Source organism: Musca domestica, unplaced genomic scaffold (genome assembly GCF_030504385.1).
Source record: "Musca domestica strain aabys unplaced genomic scaffold, Musca_domestica.polishedcontigs.V.1.1 37, whole genome shotgun sequence".
Lineage (NCBI taxonomy): Eukaryota > Metazoa > Arthropoda > Insecta > Diptera > Muscidae > Musca > Musca domestica.
The window spans coordinates 3,523,485-3,546,027 of NW_026712321.1; the positions used below are offsets into that span (position 1 = coordinate 3,523,485).

Consider the following 22,543-nt stretch of genomic DNA (forward strand, 5'->3'; position numbering starts at 1 on the left):
ATAGCTTAATTAAATTTAATTTCAAACATCCTACGAGTATGTATGGAAAAATTTTATTTATTTTTTATGCACTATTTTTTTTTTTTTTTTGGTTTATACAAAATTTCCCCTTTTTTAATGCATTTCTAAATATAGAAGCTTAATTGTTGTTACATTATGATGTTGGTTGCTTGTTTTCAATAAAATATTGAATAAAAAAAAATAGAAAAAAAAATGAAATTTTTAATTTCAGTATGGGTTTTTGGTTTTTAAAAATCGTAAAAAATTATTAATAATTAAAAATTCTTCAGAATTTTATAATACCTGGGCCCCTTTCCAAAAATCAATAATTTAAAAAAATATATTTTTAACAGTTTTTACTACTGATTTTTTGTTGGAATTTTGAATTTAAAAGTTTTCCCCGCCACCCATATTTTTTCGTTAAAATATTTCATTCGCTTTCTTTCTCCATTAGAATCCAATACTAGAACCTTTATTGGAATTTGCCATCATTCAATTTCATGCAATTTTCAGTTTTATTTTAGATCATAATTCTCGTTTTTTGTGTAACTCTCATATCTACTGACGACAGACCAGCAGTAGTTGCCTCTAATTGAATTCCCTTTCTGAATGAACACATATTTTTTTTACATCAACACTTCTACACGAACACTCACACATATGTAAAAAAATATAAAACAGAAATTCCATTAAAATTCAATAAAATATATTTTGTATATTCATATATCTACGTACATATGTTTGCAATTATCAATTCATAAATTGTTGTTAGCAAAATGGTTCCAAATGAAATTTTTCAAAAAAAAAAAAAAAAAAAAAAAAAAATAGAGTGAAAAAAATTCTCAAATATTTTTATTGTATTCTCATCAATCAATCAGTCAATCGATGGCCAGAGAAATGTTGATGCCAAAATATGAACATAATAAAAACAAGTAAAAAAGCTGGAAGTTTGACCGGGCCGAACTTTGAATACCCTCCACCATTTGATAAAAATTTGGGAGGTATCATGGGGTTATATTAAAACGTGGACATGTACAGATAATTTTCTGGCATAGGCTGTAGCATCCGTTACGAACTTCAAATGAGAAATTTGGAGCAAATCCGGTAAATAATGTCTCTAATATCATCAAAATACCGAATATCGGGTGTTCCGATATATGAGGGCTATACGAAGACGTGGACCGGCACAGACAATTTTCTGTCTTAGGCTGTAGTATTCATTGCGAACCTCAAGTACCAATTTTGAAACAATTCCGGTAAAGAATGTTGCTAAAATCATTAAAATACCGAATATCGGGAGGTACCGTTATATGGGAGCTATACGAAGACGTGGACCTGCAGAGACAATTTTTTGTCATAGGCTGTAGTATTCATTACGAACTTCAAATACTAAATTTGAAAAAATTCCGGTAAATAATGTCGCTAAAATCAAAAAAAAAAATCCGAATATCGGGAGGCACTGCTATATGGGGGCTATACGAAGACGTGGACCTACATGGCTCATTTTCAGTCTTAGGATGTAGTATCCATGACGAACTTCAAATACTAAATATGAAATAGTTCCGGTAAATAATGTCGCTAAAATCATCAAAATACCGAATATCGGGGGTACCCTTATATGGGGGCTATACGAAGATGTGGACCTACATGACTCATTTTCTGTCTCAAGCCGTAGTATCTATTACGAACTTCAAATACCAATTTTGAAACAATTCCGCTAAATAATGCCGCCAAAATCATAAAAATACGGAATATGGGGGGGGGGGTACCGTTATATGGGGGCTATACGAAAACGTGGACCTACATGGCTCATTTTCTGTCCCAAGCCATAGTATCTATTACCAACTTCAAATACCAAATTTAAAGCAATTCCGGAAAATAATGTCGCTAAAATTATCAAAATACCGAATATCGGGAGGTACCGTTATATGGGGGCTATACGAAAACGTGGACGTCCATGACTCATTTTCTGTCTCAAGCCGTAGTATCTATTACGAACTTTAAGTACCAATTTTGAAACAATTCCGGTAAATAATGTCGCTAAAATCATAAAAATACCGAATATCGGGAGGTACTGCTATATGGGGGCTATACGAAAACGTGGACCTGCGCAGACAATTTTCTGTCATAGACTGTAGTATTCATTACGATCTTCAAATACTAAATTTGGAATAATTCCGGTAAATAATATCGCTAAAATCATCAAAATACCCAATATCGGGAGGTACTGCTAAATGGGGGCTATACGAAGACGTGGACCTACATGGCTCATTTTCTGTCTCAAGCCGTAGTATCTATTACGAACTTTAAATACCAATTTTGAAACAATTCCGGTAAATAATATCGCTAAAATCATGAAAATACCGAATATCGGGCGTACCGTTATATGGGGGCTATACGAAAACGTGGACCTGCACAGACAATTTTCTGTCTTAGGCTGTAGTATTCATAGCGAACCTCAAGTACCAATTTTGAAACAATTCCGGTAAATAATTCCGCCAAAATCATAAAAATACCGAATATCGGGGGGTACCGTTATATGGGGGCTATACGAAGATGTGGACCTACATGGCTCATTTTCTGTCTTAGGATGTAGTATGTATTACGAACTTTAAATACCAATTTTGAAACAATTCCGGTAAATAATGCCGCCAAAATCATAAAAATACCGAATATCGGGGGGTACCGTTATATAAGGGCTATACGAAGACGTAGACCTGTAAAGACAATTTTCTGCCGTAGGCTGTAGTATCCATTACGAACTTCAAATGCGATATTTGGAAAATTTCCGGTAAATAATATCGCTAAAATAATCAAAATACCGAATATCGGGGATACCCTTATATGGGAGCTATACGAAAACGTGGACCGACTTGGCCCATTTTTAATACCAAAAGTACTGCAGACATAATACACATTTGAGTAACATTTTATCAACCTACTTCATTTCGTTCGGAAGCTAGAGAGATTTCCACAGAGGGATAGACGGACGGACATTGCTAAATCCATAGAATTTTATGCTGCTCAAGAATATATACCATGGTGGAGGGTATAAACTTTTTTGTGGTGGAACAAAATTGGAATTTTTATTTGATTTTTTTTGTTTTTTTTTTTTTTTTTTTTTTTTTTTGTAGTGGATTATGAATTTATTTTGTAAAAAAAATAATAATTTTTAAAAATAAATAAATAAAAATTTGGAAAAATTTTCTGAGACAATTTTCTTCTGGTTTTTCGTTTGGCTTGAGGTCAGAATTTAAAAATTTTAATTTAATTTGAATTTAAATTTTGGAAAATTCGAGTAAAAAGGAAAGGATGGAAAAGCTGCATTAGAGAACTTAAAAACAGAAGAGTTAAAATCCAAGTCAAATCCCTGATGATGACTATCGAAGATAGTCGAAATATCGGAAAAATAAATTAATATATAAAAAAACAAATTCGTCTGTTTTTTTTTTTTAAATTCTGACCTCAAGCCAAACGAAAAACCAGAAGAAAATATATTGATCAAAGGTCAACAATAACTATACAAAAAAAAATAAATAAATAAATAAATAAATATTTTTAATAATTTTGTCTTGTTTAAAAAAAAATGTTAAATAGTTGTTTCCAGGAAGTTAATACAAATTTTGTAATTTTTAAAAAATAAATGCAATTTTGTCTTCATAAATTTATTTATTTGTCTTCAGAGAAATAAAATTTTCATTACTACCACCCATGACTATTCGTTTTGGAATATTTATCTCTTCGACCCACCAATCATTTATTCTCATTCATATTCATTTTCTCTCTCTCTCTCTCTATCTATCTGTATATATATCTATAAATGTAATTATAACCGGTGTCGTTGTGTCTGTGTGTACATATTCTTTTCCATTTTTCAGATCGATCTAGCCCATCATCCCATGTACTCGACGAGTCCCATGTTTGCCACAAACACCATTACCGGTGTCACCATGTCACATCCATCACAATTGGCCACCTTCACCACCCCACACTCTTTGTATGCCCATAAAATAGTTTCAGCACCACCCTCCTCGGCGCACACACAATCACTGCACAGCACCCTTTCCACCCATCATCAGCAGCAGCAGCAACAGCATGCAGCAGCTGTGGCGGCAGCGGGTCTCCTACAGACCAGTGGCATTCTATCCATGCACATGGCCCAACAACAGCCCCCTATGCCAGCCGTCTCTCATCACAGCAGCCAACAACAATCCATCATTTGTGCGTCCCAAAAAAGGCCACAATCGCCATTGGCCCAATCGTCATCATCGGCGGCAGCATCGGCTAAAGCAACAGCCGGTGTGGCATCACCGGTGGCCACCTCCTCCTCATCGTCGGCGTCATCGTCCTCGGTGTCGGGTCAAGTTGGCAGTCTCTTACATTTACAGGGCAATGGCAGTATAGTGAGTGTTGGCAGTATGGGATCCTCAGGTGTCTACACCAACGAAGCGGTAAATATGAATAAATTTTTATTTTCCATTTAGACAGCACAACGGATATTGAAAACAATGCATCATTTATTGGGGGTATATACATTAGGGTGGTCGCATAAAAATGTATAAAATTAGAATAAGTATAGAATAGGTGTTAAGAGACTGTTCCAACAATCTGACATACTAGGGACTCCGTAAACAGAAACTGGACGATCATGGAGACCACATAAAGATGAGGGCGACCAGGTAGTCTGTACCGACCAGCTGGGCTGCCGTAGAGTCCGAAAGGAGAAGCTTGCTGGTCTGACAGACTATGGACTCCGTAAATAGAAACTGGATGATCATGGAGACCATATAAGGAAGAGGGACAACAGGGAGTCTCTACCGACCAGCTGGGCTGCCGTAGAGTCCGAAAGGAGAAGCTTGCTGGCCTGAAAACCCTTAACGAGAACCTAGTAGGCGAGAGATTCTATACAGCGAATCTGACCTACCTCCATACAGATTAACCGGCTGACTAAAAAGTTCGTACAAAGAAGCTGATCAGCCAGGAACTCCGTACAAAAACCCTGGCCGGCTTTGAAGTCCCCACAATGATTCTGGCCAGTTGGGATGCAGAGAAGCTGGCCGGCCAGAAAATCCACACAGAGAACGTGGGTGGCAGAAAGTCGCTACAAAGAAGATAGTCCGACTGGGATTCTGTACCGAAATGCTGGGTGGCATAGGAGTCCGCACATAAAAGCTAGCCGACCTAGAATCCCTTACCGAAGAGGAAGTCCGCAAACAAAGGATGATGCCGCGTAATCTGTGGAGAAAATCTGGCCGACCAAGAAGGACATAGAATGGGCCATGGACTTCGTACCGAGAAACTAGTCGGTCAGATATGCCTTACCGAAAGGCTATGCGGCCAGGAATTCCGCACCAAGAAAATAGACGGCCAGACATGCCTTACCGAAAAGCTGGCTCGCCAAGGACTTTGAAGCGAAAAGCTGGTCGGCCAGTTATTCCGTACCTAAAAACTAGTCGTTCAGGAATACGTTAAGAAAAAAGTAGTCGGCTATGCATGCCTTACCGAAAAGCTGGCTGGCCAATTACTCTTTAGCGAGAAGTTGGTTGGCCAAAGACTCTGTACCGATAATCTAGTCGTCCGGGAATATCCTACCGAAAAACTAGTTCGCCAAGCATGCCTTACCGAAAAGCTAAACGGCCAGGGATTCTATACCGAGATGCTAGTCGACCATGTATGCCACATCGAAGGGCTAGTCAGCCAGAAATTCTGTGCCAAGAAGCTGGCCGGCCAGTGATTCCGTATCTAGAAAGTAGTCGGCGAGGCATGCTGTATAGAAGAGCTAGGACGGAAAAGTTGGCAAGCCAGTGATTCTGTAGCAAGAATCTAGTCGCCCAGGCATGCCTTACCGAAGAGTTAGACCACCAGAAATTCCGTAGCGAGAAACTAGTCGGCCAGGCATGCCTTTCCGAAAATCTAGACGGTCAGGCATGCCTTACCGAAAAGCTAGGCCTACACGGATTCTCTACCGAGAATCTAGTCGACCAGGCATGGCTTTCCGAAAATCTAGACGGCCAGGCATGCCTTAACGAAAATCTAGGCCTACATGGATTCTCTTCAGAGAATCTAGTCGGCCAGGCATGTCTAACCGAAAAGCTAGACGGCCAGGCATGTCTTACCAAAGAGTTAGGCCGCCAGAAATTCTGTACCGAGAAACTAGTCGGGCAGGCATGGCTTTCCGAAAATCTAGACTGCCAGCCATGCCTTACCGAAAATCTAGGCCTACACGGATTCTCTACAGAGAATCTAGTCGGACAGGCATGGCTTTCCGAAAATCTAGACGGCCAGGTATGCCTTACCGAAAAGCTAGGCCGTCAGTGATTTTCTACAGAGAAACTAGTCAGCAAGTCAATCTGTACCGAAAAGCTAGGTGGGCATGTATGTCTTACCGAAGAGCTAGGCAGCCAGGAATTCCATCCCGAGGAGCTGGCTGGCCAAGGACTTTCGTACCGAGAACCTGGTCGCCCAGACATGCCTTACCAAAAAGCTGGCCTGCCAAGAATTCCATACCGAAAAGCTAGTCGGCCAGGCACGCCCTACCAAAAAGCTGGCCCGCCAAGTATTCCGTAGGAAGATTTTAGCCGGCCAGGGATTCCGCACCGAGAAAATAACGGGTCGGATATACTTTACCGAAAAGCTGGCCTACCGGGAACTTCGTATCGAAAAGTTGGCTGGTCAGAGTATCCGCGCAGATGAGCAAGCAGGTCAGGCATTCCGTGAAAATAATATAGACGGCGAGGAAGTCCATACGAAGAAACTGGAAGTCTATGGAGACCGTACTGTTGAGCTGGCCATGCAAGAATCTTTTTTTCCGACAAGTTGGGCGCCCAAAGAGTTCGTACCTACAAGCTGGCCGTCGTGTGAGTTTGTACCGAGAAGCTGGACCACTAGGGATTTTGTAGGGAAAATCTCGCTGGCCAGAGATCCTGTACAAACATGCTCGCGGCCTCTTGAGTCTCAACCGAAAAGTAGACGTCCCGTTGAGTCTGTACTGAAAACCTGGCGGCCTGTTAAATGTGTGCAGATGAGCGGACGGCCCGTTGAGTCTCTATAGATGATCTGGTGACCCATGAAGGCATCGCAGATGAGCTGTAGACTCGTTGAGTCTGTTTAAAAGAGCTGGCCGGCCAAGGAGTCTTTGTATTTAAGTTGGTCGCCCACTAAGTAAGAGCTGAAGATCTTATAGCCTGATAACTACGTACCTTTGAGTCAGGGGTCTGTTGAGTCTATACAAATGAGCTGGCGGCCTGATGAGGGCGTACCGATGAACTGACGGGTCAGGGAAACAACCCGGAAGAATGGACGAACAAGAGAGTGTGTGCGGAGGAATTGACAGACCAGAAGTCCAGAAGTGAAGGCCGGCTAGTCTCTGCGGAGGATCAGACGCAACCGTTAGACTTCTCGGGCGACAAATAGACCCGATATCGAATTATGACAAAAATATATTTGATGTCCATGGGTGCGTATAACTACTGTCGTTAGTCATACGCCCCACAGGCTCGACTTTTACATCGAATTGATTTATTAATTGCTTTTCTTTTTCCACTTTTTTTCAGGCTGCCGCCTCTGGCCTCCTCAAAACCGTACCGGAAGAAATCGTACACCATCAGCTGAATGGTGAGAGCATTTTAATGACACAGGATCGCAACAATGGAACACGATTCTGACGGTAAATGTCACAGAAACGAGCAACTAAGGCAACAATAATTTAAAATTAAAGTTAAAATTAAACGCAAAAAAATAATAAATAAATAAAAATTAAATGGACAAGACAATGAACCTCAGATGAAAAATAAGAAAAAAGAAAATATTTAAATTCCATTAAAAAAAAAAAAAAAAAACAAAAAAAAAAAGAAAACAACTTTTTTAAAACAAAAAATATAAAAAAAGGAAACTCAATTTGAAAGTGAACCTCATGTTAAGAAGAATAGAAACTAGACAGGTCGACAAAATTGCAACAGAAAATATGGAGAGCAAAGAGGAGTCCTTTTTTGTTGAAATGAAAAAGGATGATACGGAAACTACCATAGAAATAGTTAATATGACTAAACATAACGATTTTAGCTAAAGAAAATGTTAATGGAAAATGACAGATTAGACCGACAGACAGAGGACAGAAAGAAGTACTCAATTAACTGCCTTTTGCAAAGACAAAAAAATTAAAAAAAAAAAAAAAAAACAAAATAATAAACAAAGAAAATTAAATAAAAAACTAATAACTGACATTAAACAAACAAAAAAAAAAAAAAAAATACAATAAAAAGATTAAAAACTAAAAACCAAAAATTTATTTAAACCGCATTTAATATACAGTAAAACTAAACCGATAAACCACAACTACAAATTTAAGTAATAAACTACGAAACTGTTAAGATTATAAACTAAACCTTTGAAAGAATAGGCAGATATTATTAACAAATCAAATAATGAATAATATAAACTAATTAAATTAAATTAAAAGAAAATAAAATTAAAATAAATAATAATAAAAAAACTAAAACTTAAAAGAATGTCAAACTTCAAAACACTAACTATCCCCGATCCATGGAATTCCAATTCCATAAAATGTGTAAATTATAAACAGAAAAAACCAAAACTTCTTATCTATGTAAAATTGTAATTAATTGTAATTTTTATTTTTAAATAAATTAATTAAAGAAATTGTTAAAAAAACGAAACAAAATAAGAACAGGTGACTTTTTTATTTTTTGGATAAGGGACTTAATTTAAGGTAAGTAGGCAAAAAACGATGTATTATTTTCTTCGTCATGGTGGCGTATAAGTATTGATAATACTTATACGTCACCTATGTCGTAGTCTCTTTGTTAAGAATATCAAGTATATTTTGGGCAAACAAATGCAGATATTTTAGGTATGTATTTTACCAATCAAAAGCCAAAAACGTATTTTTTCAAAGAATATTTTTATTTTCAAAGGAACAACCATCCTGGATTTCTTAAAAAAATATATATTTTTTTAAGGACCACAAAAAATGCTTAAAAAACAATTTCTTTCAGGACTAATGTATTATTTATTTTTTAATTATTTCGTTTTTTTTTTTTTGAAACCAATGTTGACTTTAAAGGATTTTCTGAATGGGTAAGTGTAGATTTTATTTAAATTTTTCTGAGAACAAACGAATTGTTTTGGAAATAATATTTTAAGGGGCACCGTGGATTTCAAAAAATATTTTAAAGACCAAAGTGGATTTTATAAAAAAAATATTATAAAAAATTATGGGGATTTTATAAAAAAAAAAAATATTTAATAAAAAGGTTTATAGAAAAAAATATTTTAAAAAATAACATGGATTTTATAAAAAAATAAATATTTTTTAAAAATAACGGGGATTTTATTATTAAAAATGTTTTTTTTTTTTTTTAAACGTGGATTTTATAAAAAAAATATATCTAAAAAAATAACGTGGATCTTATAAAAAATATATCTAAAAAAAGGGGATTTTATAAAAAAAATATTTAATAAAATAACGTGGATTTTTTAAAAAACATTCAATAAAATAACGTGGATTTTATAAAAATTATATTTTAAAAACTACGTGGATTTTGTAAAAATTAAATTTTTAAGCCACGTAGATTTTATAAAAATTATATTTTAAAAAATAATGTGCATTTTATTATTTTTTTTTTAAATAACGTGGATTTTAAAAAAATAATATTTTAAAAAATAACGTGGATTTTATATAAATTATATTTTAAAAATAACGTGGATTTTATAAAAATTATATTTTAAAAATAACGTGGATTTTATAAAAATTATATTTTAAAAATAACGTGGATTTTATAAAAAATTATATTTTAAAAATAACGTGGATTTTATAAAAATTATATTTTAAAAATAACGTGGATTTTAAAAATAACGTGGATTTTATAAAAATTATATTTTAAAAATAACATGGATTTTATAAAAATTATATTTTAAAAATAACGTGGATTTTATAAAAATTATATTTTAAAAATAACGTGGATTTTATAAAAATTATATTTTAAAAATAACGTGGATTTTATAAAAATTATATTTTAAAAATAACGTGGATTTTATAAAAATTATATTTTAAAAATAACGTGGATTTTATAAAAATTATATTTTAAAAATAACGTGGATTTTATAAAAATTATATTTTAAAAACTACGTGGATTTTATAAAAATTATATTTTAAAAATAACGTGGATTTTATAAAAATTATATTTTAAAAATAACGTGGATTTTATAAAAATTATATTTTAAAAACTACGTGGATTTTATAAAAATTATATTTTAAAAATAACGTGGATTTTATAAAAATTATATTTTAAAAATAACGTGGATTTTATAAAAATTATATTTTAAAAATAACGTGGATTTTATAAAAATTATATTTTAAAAACTACGTGGATTTTATAAAAATTATATTTTAAAAATAACGTGGATTTTATAAAAATTATATTTTAAAAATAATGTGGATTTTATAAAAATTATATTTTAAAAACTACGTGGATTTTATAAAAATTATATTTTAAAAATAACGTGGATTTTATAAAAATTATATTTTAAAAATAACGTGGATTTTATAAAAACTATATTTTAAAAATAACGTGGATTTTATAAAAATTATATTTTAAAAAGAAAGAAAGTAAAGAAAGTCCTAAAGTCGGGCGGGGCCGACTTTATGATACCCTACACCACTTTGCTAATTTAGTAGAGCCCTGCATAACAATTAAACATTTTAATGGGAGAATTCAATCATACACGCCATGATTATAATTATAATTCAAAGTTCAAAGGACAAAATATGCCGAAGTATTTGAATCTTTTAAATTCGGTCCTGTATTGCCCATTTGGTGCACAATTAATTTGAAATCGGATAAAAATATATATGGGAACTATATCCAAATCGGAACCGATCTCGATAAAATTTGGCATAGATATTTCTGAGCTGTATTTGATATATTTCCCTGAATATCGTTGTTACGGCGTGCATATTACGGCTGTAGGTAACAAATACAACAAATCGGATGAACAATATATATGGGAGCTATAGCTATATCTGAACCGATCTTCACCAAATTTGACATACTAGCTTCTAAACTCAATTCGGTCGTAAGTGGGCAAATATTAGACGTTTGGTGTACAATCAAAGGTAAATCGGACGAAGTTATGTATGGGAGCTATATCCAAATCGGAACCGATCTCGGTAAAATTTAACAAATGTATTTCTGAGCTGTATTTGATATATTTCCCCAAATACTGTTGTTACAGAGTGCATATTACGGCTGCAGAGGACCAAAATAACAAATCGGAAGAACAATATATATGGGAGCTATAGCTATATCTGAACCGATTTCGATCAAATTTGGCATATTTATTTTGAGGTCCAATTTGATCGTACGTGCAAAATTCCATACTATTCGGGCTGATATTCCACGTTTGGTGCACAATAAAAGGCAAATCGGACGAAGATATATATGGGAGCTATATCTAAATTTTGACCGATTATCTCCAATTTCAATGGGGTTCGTCCTTGGGCCAAACAAATGTTGTTTGGAAAATTTCATCTCAATCGGATAATAAATGCGACCTGCATTTTGTTCACAAGAATACGTGGACGGACGGACTGACATGCATAAATCAACTCAGAAAGTGATTCTATGGAGATCCTCAAAAATAACTATGGGTCTATCTCGCTTCCTTCTCCATGTTACAAACAAATGCACAAAGACATAATACCCTTACCGCTATGTGGTGTAGGGTATAAAAATCAGCAAGCTTGGCTGCGGCCAGAGATTCTGTACCGAGATACTAGTCGACCAAATATGGCTTATCGAGAATCTAGTCGTTCGGACATGCCTTACCGAAAAGCTGGCTGGCCTAGGACTCCTTAGCGAGAAGCTGGGTGGCCAAAGACTCTGTACCGAGAATCTAGTCGTCCAGGCATGCCTTACCGAAAAGCTAGGCGGCCACAGATTCCGTACCGATAAGCAGGGGATTCCGTACCGAGCAACAAGTCGACATAACATGTCTTGCTGAAAAGCAAGGCAGACAAGGATTTCGTACCGAAAAGCTGGACGGTCAGGGAATTCATACCGAGAAAATAATGGGCTAGACATTCCATACGGAGAGGCTGGCGACCGCGGACTCTGTACAATAAGACTGGTTGGGTAGATTGTCCGTGTAAAGAATCTAGCGGATCAGGCATTTCGGTAAATTAAAATAGACGTCGAGGAAGCCTATACAAAGAAAGTGGGCGTTCGCGGAGTTTGTAGCAAAAATCCGGCAGATGAGCTGACGTCTCGTTGAGTTGAGTTCATTAAGGCTGTGCAAAGTTGGTGGCGTATACGTATTGACAGTAGTTATACGTCATATATCCATAAGTCTATTAAATACATTTGGATTCGGATTTTATTGAAATTTCCAAAGACCTCTGAAAGGGGTCAATGAGGAAATTCTCTAGACTTAAGGAATATCTTTTCAAAAACCAAAAAAAAAAAAAAAAATATTAACAAATAAAAAGCAGTTAAGTTCGGCCAGAACGAACTTTTTATATCTCCACCATTTGGAAGAAACATAAAAAAAAATTCAAAACAATTCCGTCGAAAAATATCGCTCAAAATGAAAACCGTTATATGGGGGCTATACGAAGACCTGATCCTGCATAAATCATTTTTGTCATAGGCTGAAGCAATTGTTCCGAACTTCAAATATGAAATTTGAAACAATTTCACAAAAATCGCAAAATACCGAATATCTGGGGGTACCGATACATACATGGGGGCTATACTAAAACGTGAACCTATGTAGAAAATTCTCTTCTAGGTGATAAAGTACCCAGAACGAATCACCTGTGTCGATTTTAAGACAATTCCATTGAAATTTTTGCCTGAAATCACGGGCATGGCTAAATCGTCTTAAATCGCTGATCAAGCACCAACGAGAGGAAGTTCTTTAAAGAATATTTTTTTCAAAGGCCAACAGACGATATTCTTTACAAATATATGTTTAGGGACAAGCAAGCTTGGCTGTTCTTAGGATAATACATATATTTTTAAAAATGCAATGAAATTTGAAATTCTCTGAATTTTAAGGAGAATATTTTTCGAAGATCCAATGTGGATTGATTTAAAAAAAAAAAATTGAAAGGATAGATTGGATGGATCTTAAATTTTTAAAGACTATATTTTCTAATGACCACTAAACGTAACCTTTTTTAAAATACGATTTTTAAGGTCATGCTGGAATCTTTTGTTAAATTTATTAACTTAAGGTCAAGCGTATATTTTTTATAAAAAATATTTTTCAAGGCCAAACTTGGATTTTTTTTATAGAAAAATAATTTTCAAGGACAAACATGGATTTTTTTATAAAAAAATATTTCAAGGACAAACGGGGATTTTTTTAAAATAATAAATTTCAAAGGACAATTTTTAATATTTTTCACAATTCAAGTGTGTTGCTTCCTGGAAAAAAGTATTTTAATCCTGGGAAATATTTTTTTATAATCCTCATTTGTAGGTCCTTTAAAAAATTTCCTTAAAAAATCCCCATTTTATTGGGTATTGAAAAATATTAAACACCCATTTATTTGCCCTGTGAACAAATATCCTTTAAATATTCTCTTCCTACAAATATTTTATTCTTCTCTCTCAAATTTTAAATAAATTACAAACAATAACAATTATCATTATTATCCTTATTTTCTTTTGCTTCCATCTCTTTCCCCTCTGAGGAATAAATGTTGTTATTTAAAGAAAAAAAATTGTATATCATCCTCAATTTTTCAACAGGCTCATTCGGCGCACAATAAATATTATTACAACTCAAAACCATGGCTATAAATTGCCCTACTTTATTAGGCATCATGAGTGGACAGAGAAACATAAATAAATTACAATTTATTGCCAATACTCAATATTGTAAATAATTGACAATTTATTATAAAATAAAACAAACAAGTAGACGCACACACACACACACACACGCAGATAAATGCAATTTAAAGGCATAACAGGAAGTGGGGAAGTTTTATTATTTTTTTAATTTAATAAAAAGGAGATCAAATGGATGTTTGTGGGAGGAAGGAGGGCATCAATTTTTCTGAAAATGGGCATGAAAATATTTTCTCTAATAAATCCGGGATAATTGGTCTCGGATCAAAAAATGTAAGATTATTAATTAAAAAAAATATTTAAATACAATTTCACGAATATTGGCTCAAGAATATTTTTTTTACAAATTACTTAATTCTTCTTCGACAATTTTCAACAAACGTGGAATTTGTTAATATTTTTCCCAATTTCCAACATAAGTGGATTTTTTAAAAATGATCTTTTTTGTTACTAACAAACGTGGATATTTTTAAAAATTATTTGAAATATTAACAAACGCGGATTTTTTAAAAATTATTTTTTCGCAATATTTAATAAACGTGGATTTTTTAAAAATTATTTTTTTTTTCGCAAAATTAACAAACGTGGATTTTTTAAAATTTTTTTTTTATTTCGCAAAATTAACAAACGTGGAATTTTTAAAATTATTTTTGGAAGATTAAAACAAACGTGGATTTTTTAAAATTTTTTTTCTCAATAATAACAAAAGTGGATTTTTTAAAAATTATTTTTGGAAGAGTAAAACAAACGTGGGTTTTTTAAAATTATTTTTGGAAGATTAAAACAAACGTGGATTTTTTAAAATTTTTTTTCTCAATAATAACAAAAGTGGATTTTTTAAAAATTATTTTTGGTTGATTAAAACAAACATGGATTTTTTAAAAATTATTTTTGGAAGAGTAAAACAAACGTGGATTTTTTAAAAATTATTTTTGGAAGATTAAAACAAACGTGGAGTTTTTAAAAATTATTTTTCTCAATAATAACAAACGTGGATTTTTTAAAAATTATTTTTGGAAGATTAAAACAAAACGTGGATTTTTTAAAAATTATTTTTGGAAGATTAAGACAAACGTGTATTTTTTAAAAATTATTTTTGGAAAATTAAAACAAACATGGATTTTTTAAAAATTATTTTTTAAAGATATTAAAAAAGTGGATTTTTAAAAAATTATTTTTTGAAGATATTAAAAAACGTGGATTTTTTAAAAATTATTTTTCTAAGATATTAAAAAACGTGGATTTTTTAAAAATTATTTTTTCTCTATATTAACAAACGTGGATTTTTTAAAAATTATTTCTTCTCAATATTAACAGACGTGGATTTTTTAAAAAATTATTTCTTCTCAATATTAACAGACGTGGATTTTTTAAAAAATTATTTCTTCTCAATATTAACAGACGTGGATTTTTTTTAAATAATTTTTTGAAAATTAAATCTATCGTGGATTTTTTTAAAAGTATTTTTTGAAAATTAAATCTATCGTGGATTTATTAAAAAATATTTTTTTTCAATGTTAACAAACGTGGATTTTTTAAAAGTTATTTTTTCTCAATATTAACAAACGTGGATTTCTTAAAAATTATTTTTTTTTTCAATATTAACAAACGTGGATTTTTTAAAAAATTATTTTTTCTCAATATTAACAAACGTGGATTTTTTAAAAATTATTTTTTCTCAATATTAACTAACGTGGATTTTTAAAAAAATTATTTCTTCTCAATATTAACAGACGTGGATTTTTTAAAAAAATATTTCTTCTCAATATTAACAGACGTGGATTTTTTTAAATAATTTTTTGAAAATTAAATCTATCGTGGATTTTTTTTTAAATTATTTTTTGAAAATTAAATCTATCGTGGATTTATTAAAAAATATTTTTTTTTCAATGTTAACAAACGTGGATTTTTTAAAAGTTATTTTTTCTCAATATTAACAAACGTGGATTTCTTAAAAATTATTTTTTTTTTCAATATTAACAAACGTGGATTTTTTAAAAATTATTTTTTCTCAATATTAACAAACGTGGATTTTTTAAAAATATTTTTTCTCAATATTAACAAACGTGGATTTTTTAAAAATTATTTTTTCTCAATATTAACAAACGTGGATTTTTTAAAAATTATTTTTTCTCAATATTAACTAACGTGGATTTTTAAAAAAAATATTTTTTCTTAATATTAACAAACGTGGATTTTTTAAAAATTATTTTTTCTCAATATTAACAAAAGTGAATTTTTTAAAAAAGGATTTTTTAAAAATTATTTTTGGAAGATTAAAACAAACCTGGATTTTTTAAAAATTATTTTTGGAAGATTAAAACAAACCTGGATTCTGTAAAAATTATTTTTGGAAGATTAAAACAAACGTGGATTTTTTAAAAATTATTTTTGGAAGATTACAACAAACGTGGATTTTTTTAATTTTTTTTTCTCAATAATAACAAAAGTGGATTTTTTAAATTTTTTTTTCTCAATAATAACAAAAGTGGATTTTTTAAAAATTATTTTTGGAAGATTAAAACAAACGTGCATTTTTTAAAAATTATTTTTGGAAGATTAAAACAAACGTGGATTTTTTGAAAATTATTTTTGGAAGATTAAAACAAACGTGGATTTTTTTAAAATTATTTTTGAAGATAGTAACAAACGTGGATTTTTTAAAAAACATTTTTAAAGATATTAACAAACGTGGATTTTTTTAAAAAATATTTTTGAAGATATTAACAAACGTGGATTTTTATAAAAATATTTTTGAAGATATTAACAAACGTTGATTTTTATAAAAATATTTTTGAAGATATTAACAAACGTGGATTTTTAAAAAATATTTTTGAAGATATTAACAAACGTGGATTATTAAAAAATATTTTTGAAGATATTAACAATCGTATATTTTTAAAAAATATTTTTCTCAATAATAACAAACGTGGATTTTTTAAAAATTATTTTTGGAAGATCAATTGTGGATTTTTTTAAAATTTTAGATTAAAAAAATTGTGGATTTTTTTAATTATTTTTGGAAGATTAAAACAAACGTGGATTTAAAAAAATATTTTTTCTCAATATTAACAAACGTGGATTTTTTAAAAATTATTTTTTTGAATATATTAACAGAAGTGGATATTTTAAAAATTATTTTTTGAATATATTAACAAACGTGGATTTTTTAAAAATTATTTGTTGAATATATTAACAAACGTGGATTTTTTAAAAATTATTTTTTGAATATATTAACAAACGTGGATTTTTTAAAAATTATTTTTTGAATATATTAACAAACGTGGATTTTTTAAAAATTATTTTTTGAATATATTAACAAACGTGGATTTTTTAAAAATTATTTTTTGAATATATTAACAAACGTGGATTTTTTAAAAATTATTTTTGGAATATTAAAAATTAAAAAAATAAAAATTATTTTTGGAAGATTAAAACAAACGTGGATTTTTAAACAATTATTTTGGAAGATTAAAACAAACGTGGATTTTTTAAAAATTATTTTTTGAAGATATTAAAAAACTTGGATTTTTTAAAAATTATTTTTTGAAGATATTAAAGAACGTGGATTTTTTAAAAATTATTTTTTGAAGATATTAAAAAACGTGGATTTTTTAAAAATTATTTTTGGAAGATTAAAACAAACGTTGATTTTTTTTTAAATTATTTTTGGAAGAATAAAACAATCGTTGATTTTTTTTTAAATTATTTTTGGAAGATTAAAACAAAACGTGGATTTTTTAAAAATTATTTTTGGAAGATTAAAACAAAACGTGGATTTTTTAAAAATTATTTTTTGAAGAAAAAACGTGGATTTTTTTATTTTTTTTTTTTTTCAATATTAACAAACGAGGATTTTTTAAAAAACATTTTTTCTCAATATTAAAAAACGAGGATTTTTTAAAAAACATTTTTTCTCAATATTAACAAACGTGGATTTTATAAAAACAAATGACACTTCAAAAATTCTTGAAAATAAGTTTTTAAGGGAAAATATTAAAAAATGTATTTTTCAAAAAAAAAAAAAAAAAAAAATTATTAAAGGGTCAAAGGGCGGGGCCGACTACCCAAGAAACCTTCCTCAGCTTAAAATATTTGTTATTATTATTTTTCTTTAATTAGCTGGTGTTAACACCAACTATAATTGACTAAAATGCCAATTTATTGAATTTAATTATTTAACTAATGGATTTTTGTTTTTTTTTATTTTTTTTTGTATTTTTTTGTTTTTGTTATTGTTTTTTTGTTATTTCCCTTCTCTCGCATATACATATACATTTTTCTATTAAATATTTATTTGTTTTGTTCAATCGCTTAACAACTAATTAATTGGTTGCCATTAATAATAAATTGTTTATTTGCAAATAAATCTAATTAGAATACTTATTTCAAAGTTTTGTTAATATGGGGTGTACGTGTGTGCGTACACACACACGCTCACATTAACATGTTTGCCATTTGAGTGAGTGAGTAAATAATTCAGTCTTCAAAAATGGGGAAAAAAATAAAAAAAATGTTGAAGCCTCTATGAAATTCAATTTATATTAACATAATAAGTATGAATTTTTTTTAGTGTTTGTTTATTACTTTAATATTAGATTTTTTCATAACAAATATTTAAATCTGTAATGAAAAGTTTATATATGTGGAGCGTATAAGTGTTGCCATTACTCATACGCCACTCATGTAATCAAAAGTGTTAAAACTTTAAAAAATAAGAATTTTATTTTTAGAGTACTCAACTGCAGACGAACTTTTCATAAGAACTATTGTATCTAGATATATGGTTTATTCTGAGATTTATAGTGAAATTTTGTTAGGAATATTTCTTCCCTTGACACTTTCTGCCTGAAGCGAAGTTTTACATAACTTTCAGGCGTCTACACGAAAATAGTCAGAGGGAAAAACGATAAAAAAACCAAAAATATTTTTGTTTCTTTCTTTTTTTTTTTTTTTGGAACATTGAGGCAACTATTTTTTTGATATCCAGTGGAAATATAGATTTCTTTTCCAGGATGGGTTACAATAAAATTTGATGAGGAATATTTTTTATCTCTGAAGTCATCCATCTAAATTGATGCTTTGTTGGAGATTTTTGCACAAACTCACTCAAACTATGCCTCTAGCACTAAAACGTGTTTTTAATATATATTAAGTCCTGCCGTTTAGGTAAGATGTAGAGTCTTGACTTCTTCGAGAATCCATTGTAAAATTTCATGGCAAATAATTTTGAAGAATATTTTGACTTTTTACAATGCCGTTTAATGGGAGTTTTAGCCATATTTTTTTAAAAACGACCAGGAAGACCCCTTTTTGACAAGACTTAAGGTTAATTTTGCCGACAAATTTGTGGAGAGGGGGTAATTGCCCCTCTTTTTTAGCTCTACTTTCATAATCTGCGGGAAATTTCCCGTTATTATATTTTGTGTTGCATAATTTTATTTGAAACGTTGATCTTTTTGGGGGAAATACTTGGTGGCGGGGGCCATTGTCTTCCATTTTCTCACGTGTCCACGTTTGTTCATATCTTAAAAAAATAATTTTTAAAAAATCCACGTTTGTTAATATCTTAAAAAAATAATTTTTAAAAAATCCACGTTTGTTAATATCTTAAAAAAATAATTTTTAAAAAATCCACGTTTGTTAATATCTTAAAAAAATAATTTTTAAAAAATCCACGTTTGTTAATATCTTAAAAAAATAATTTTTAAAAAATCCACGTTTGTTAATATCTTAAAAAAATAATTTTTAAAAAATCCACGTTTGTTAATATCTTAAAAAAATAATTTTTAAAAAATCCACGTTTGTTAATATCTTCAAAAAATAATTTTTAAAAAATCCACGCTTGTTAATATCTTCAAAAAATAATTTTTAAAAAATCCACGTTTGTTAATATCTTCAAAAAATAATTTTTAAAAAATCCACGTTTGTTAATATTTTCAAAAAATAATTTTTAAAAAATCCACGCTTGTTAATGTTTGTTCATATCTTCAAAAAATAATTTTTACCAAATCCACGTTTGTTTTAGTCTTCAAAAAATAATTTTTACCAAATCCACGTATGTTTTAGTCTTCAAAAAATAATTTTTAAAAAATCCACGTTTGTTTTAGTCCTCAAAAAATAATTTTTAAAAAATTCACGTCTGTTTTAGTCTCCAAAAAATAATTTTTAAAAAATCCAAGTTTGTTCATATCTTCAAAAAATAATTTTTAAAAAATCCAAGTTTGTTAATAGCTTTAAAAAATAATTTTTAAAAAATCAAAGTTTGTTAATATCTTCAAAAAATAAATTTTAAAAAATCCACTTTTGTTAATATCTTCAAAAAATAAATTTTAAAAAATCCACGTTTGTTAATATCTTCAAAAAATAAATTTTAAAAAATCCACGTTTGTTAATTTCTTCAAAAAATAAATTTTAAAAAATCCACGTTTGTTTTAGTGTTAAAAAATTTTTTTTTAAAAAAGTCCACGTTTGCCAATATCTTCAAAAAATAATTTTTAAAAAATCCACGTTTGTTAATATCTTCAAAAAATAATTTTTAAAAAATCCACGTTTGTTAATATCTTCAAAAAATAATTTTTAAAAAATCCACGTTTGTTAATATCTTCAAAAAATAATTTTTAAAAAATCCACGTTTGTTAATATCTTCAAAAAATAATTCTTTTAAAAATGAAAAAAATGAAATTTATTTATTTTTCAAGAGAATTTTTGAAAAATATTTTTCTCAATTAACTGCGAATAGCAAGAAGATTTTCCTACAAAATACATTTTTCCTTTATACTTAATAAATTAACTTTAATAAAAAGGATCTGCCAGGCCCCTATGGCCCTTAGACGGTTGCTAGGTATTTAAATGAAGGCAATGCTACTTAGCTTCAATACATCCGTATTAATTCCTGCTATTCGTATAACAAAGATGTCTATCAGCATATTTAATCTTTGTGAGCCAGAAGCAACAACAAAAATACCAAGAACAACAACAACAACAAAAGAAAATACAAAAGACAAAAGGTCTAGAAATCATATCTCACTGACAATAGGGTAGAAGTAGCCGGAGAAACCCCAGAAGTTTGGACATGATTTTTTCACAATAATAAAGATTTGTTAAAGAGATTTGTCATAGCATTCACCCCCCTTCCCCCGCACGCCTTAAGATATTGTCTTGTGTCATTATCAAAGTATGAAATGGCACACCAGCCAGGATGAGTCTAATTGGGAGAGGGGAAGGGTGGCTGGAGTATGTAGGCACATTCCTAAACATTTGTTAAACAACAAATTTAGCAATGACAAGAGAAAACGACAAACTATCCATAACAATGGCTAAGACAAACAGACGAGGAGGAAAACACGAAGGAGAAAAATCCAACAACAACAACTTCTGTTGTCATATGTAGTTATATTATCTCCCCCCATTTTAATTTCCATGCCAAGAGTCCTTAAGGATAAAAGCTTCATAATGAAAATGTTTTCATGTAAATCCATGACTACTAAATATTTGATATGATTTGCAGAGGCCAATAAGAGGGAGAAAAAAAAACACACGCACATACGTATGCGTGCATACCAACAGAGAGACAGATAGATAGACAATAATACAGTTGTATTGCCATAAGCAAATGGCATGGTAATGGGAGTATGGGTCACTACACAGAGAATAAAAAATTCTCGTCTGTTAATATCTTGAAATAATATTTTTTAAAAAATCCACGTAAGCTAATATCTTGAAATAATAATTTTTAAAAAATCCACGTAAGCTAATATCTTGAAATAATAATTTTTAAAAAATCCACGTAAGCTAATATCTTAAAAAAATAATTTTTAAAAAATCCACGTAAGCTTATATCTTCAAAAAAATAATTTTTAAAAAATCCAAGTAAGCTAATATCTTCAAAAAAATAATTTTTAAAAAATCCACGGTTGTTTTAGTCTTCAAAAAATAATTTTTAAAAATTCACGTTTGTTAAAATCTTCAAGAAATAATTTTTAGAAAATCCAAGTTGTTAATATCTATAAAAAATAATTTTTAAAAAATCCAAGTTTGTTAATATCTTTAAAAAATAATTTTTAAAAAATCCAAGTTTGTTAATATCTTCAAAAAATAATTTTTAAAAAACAAACGTTTGTTTTAGTCTTCAAAAAATAATTTTTAAAAAGTCCATGTTTGTTTTAGTCTTCAAAAAATAATTTTTAAAAAATCCACGTTTGTTTTAGGCTTCAAAAAATAGTTTTTAAAAAATCCACCTTTTTTTTTATTCTTCAAAAAATAGTTTTTAAAAAATCCACGTTTGTTTTAGTCTTCAAAAAATAATTTTTAAAAAAACCACGTTTGTTTTAGTCTTCAAAAAATTTTTTTTTAAAAATCCACGTTTGTGTTAATCTTCAAAAAATAATTTTTAAAAAATCCACGTTTGTTTTAGCCTTCAAAAAATAATTTTTAAAAAATCCACGTTTGTTCTAGCCTTCAAAAAATAATTTTTAAAAAATCCACGTTTGTTTTAGTCTTCACAAAAATATTTTTTAAAAAATCCACGTTTGTATTAGTCTTCAAAAAAGTAATTTTTAAAAAATCCACGTTTATTTTAGTCTTCAAAAAATAATTTTTAAAAAATCCACGTTTGTTTTAGTCTTTAAAAAATAATTTTTAAAAAATCCACGTTTGTTTTAGTC

At 29.7% G+C, this 22,543-nt stretch overlaps 1 protein-coding gene across 3 annotated transcripts in view; it reads left to right on the plus strand.

Moving 5' to 3' along the window:
• The window catches only part of LOC101891049 (hemicentin-1), a 364,516-nt gene extending 356,343 nt beyond the window's left edge, over nt 1–8,173 (plus strand). For all 3 annotated transcript variants that reach the window (XM_020035593.2, XM_020035595.2, XM_020035594.2), the window contains 2 exons: nt 3,879–4,451; nt 7,554–8,173. In XM_020035593.2, coding sequence (XP_019891152.1) covers nt 3,879–4,451; nt 7,554–7,664 — 684 coding nt within the window. In that variant the 3' untranslated portion in view covers nt 7,665–8,173. The remainder of the gene's footprint in view (nt 1–3,878; nt 4,452–7,553) is intronic.
• The last annotated feature ends 14,370 nt before the right edge of the window (nt 8,174–22,543 follow it).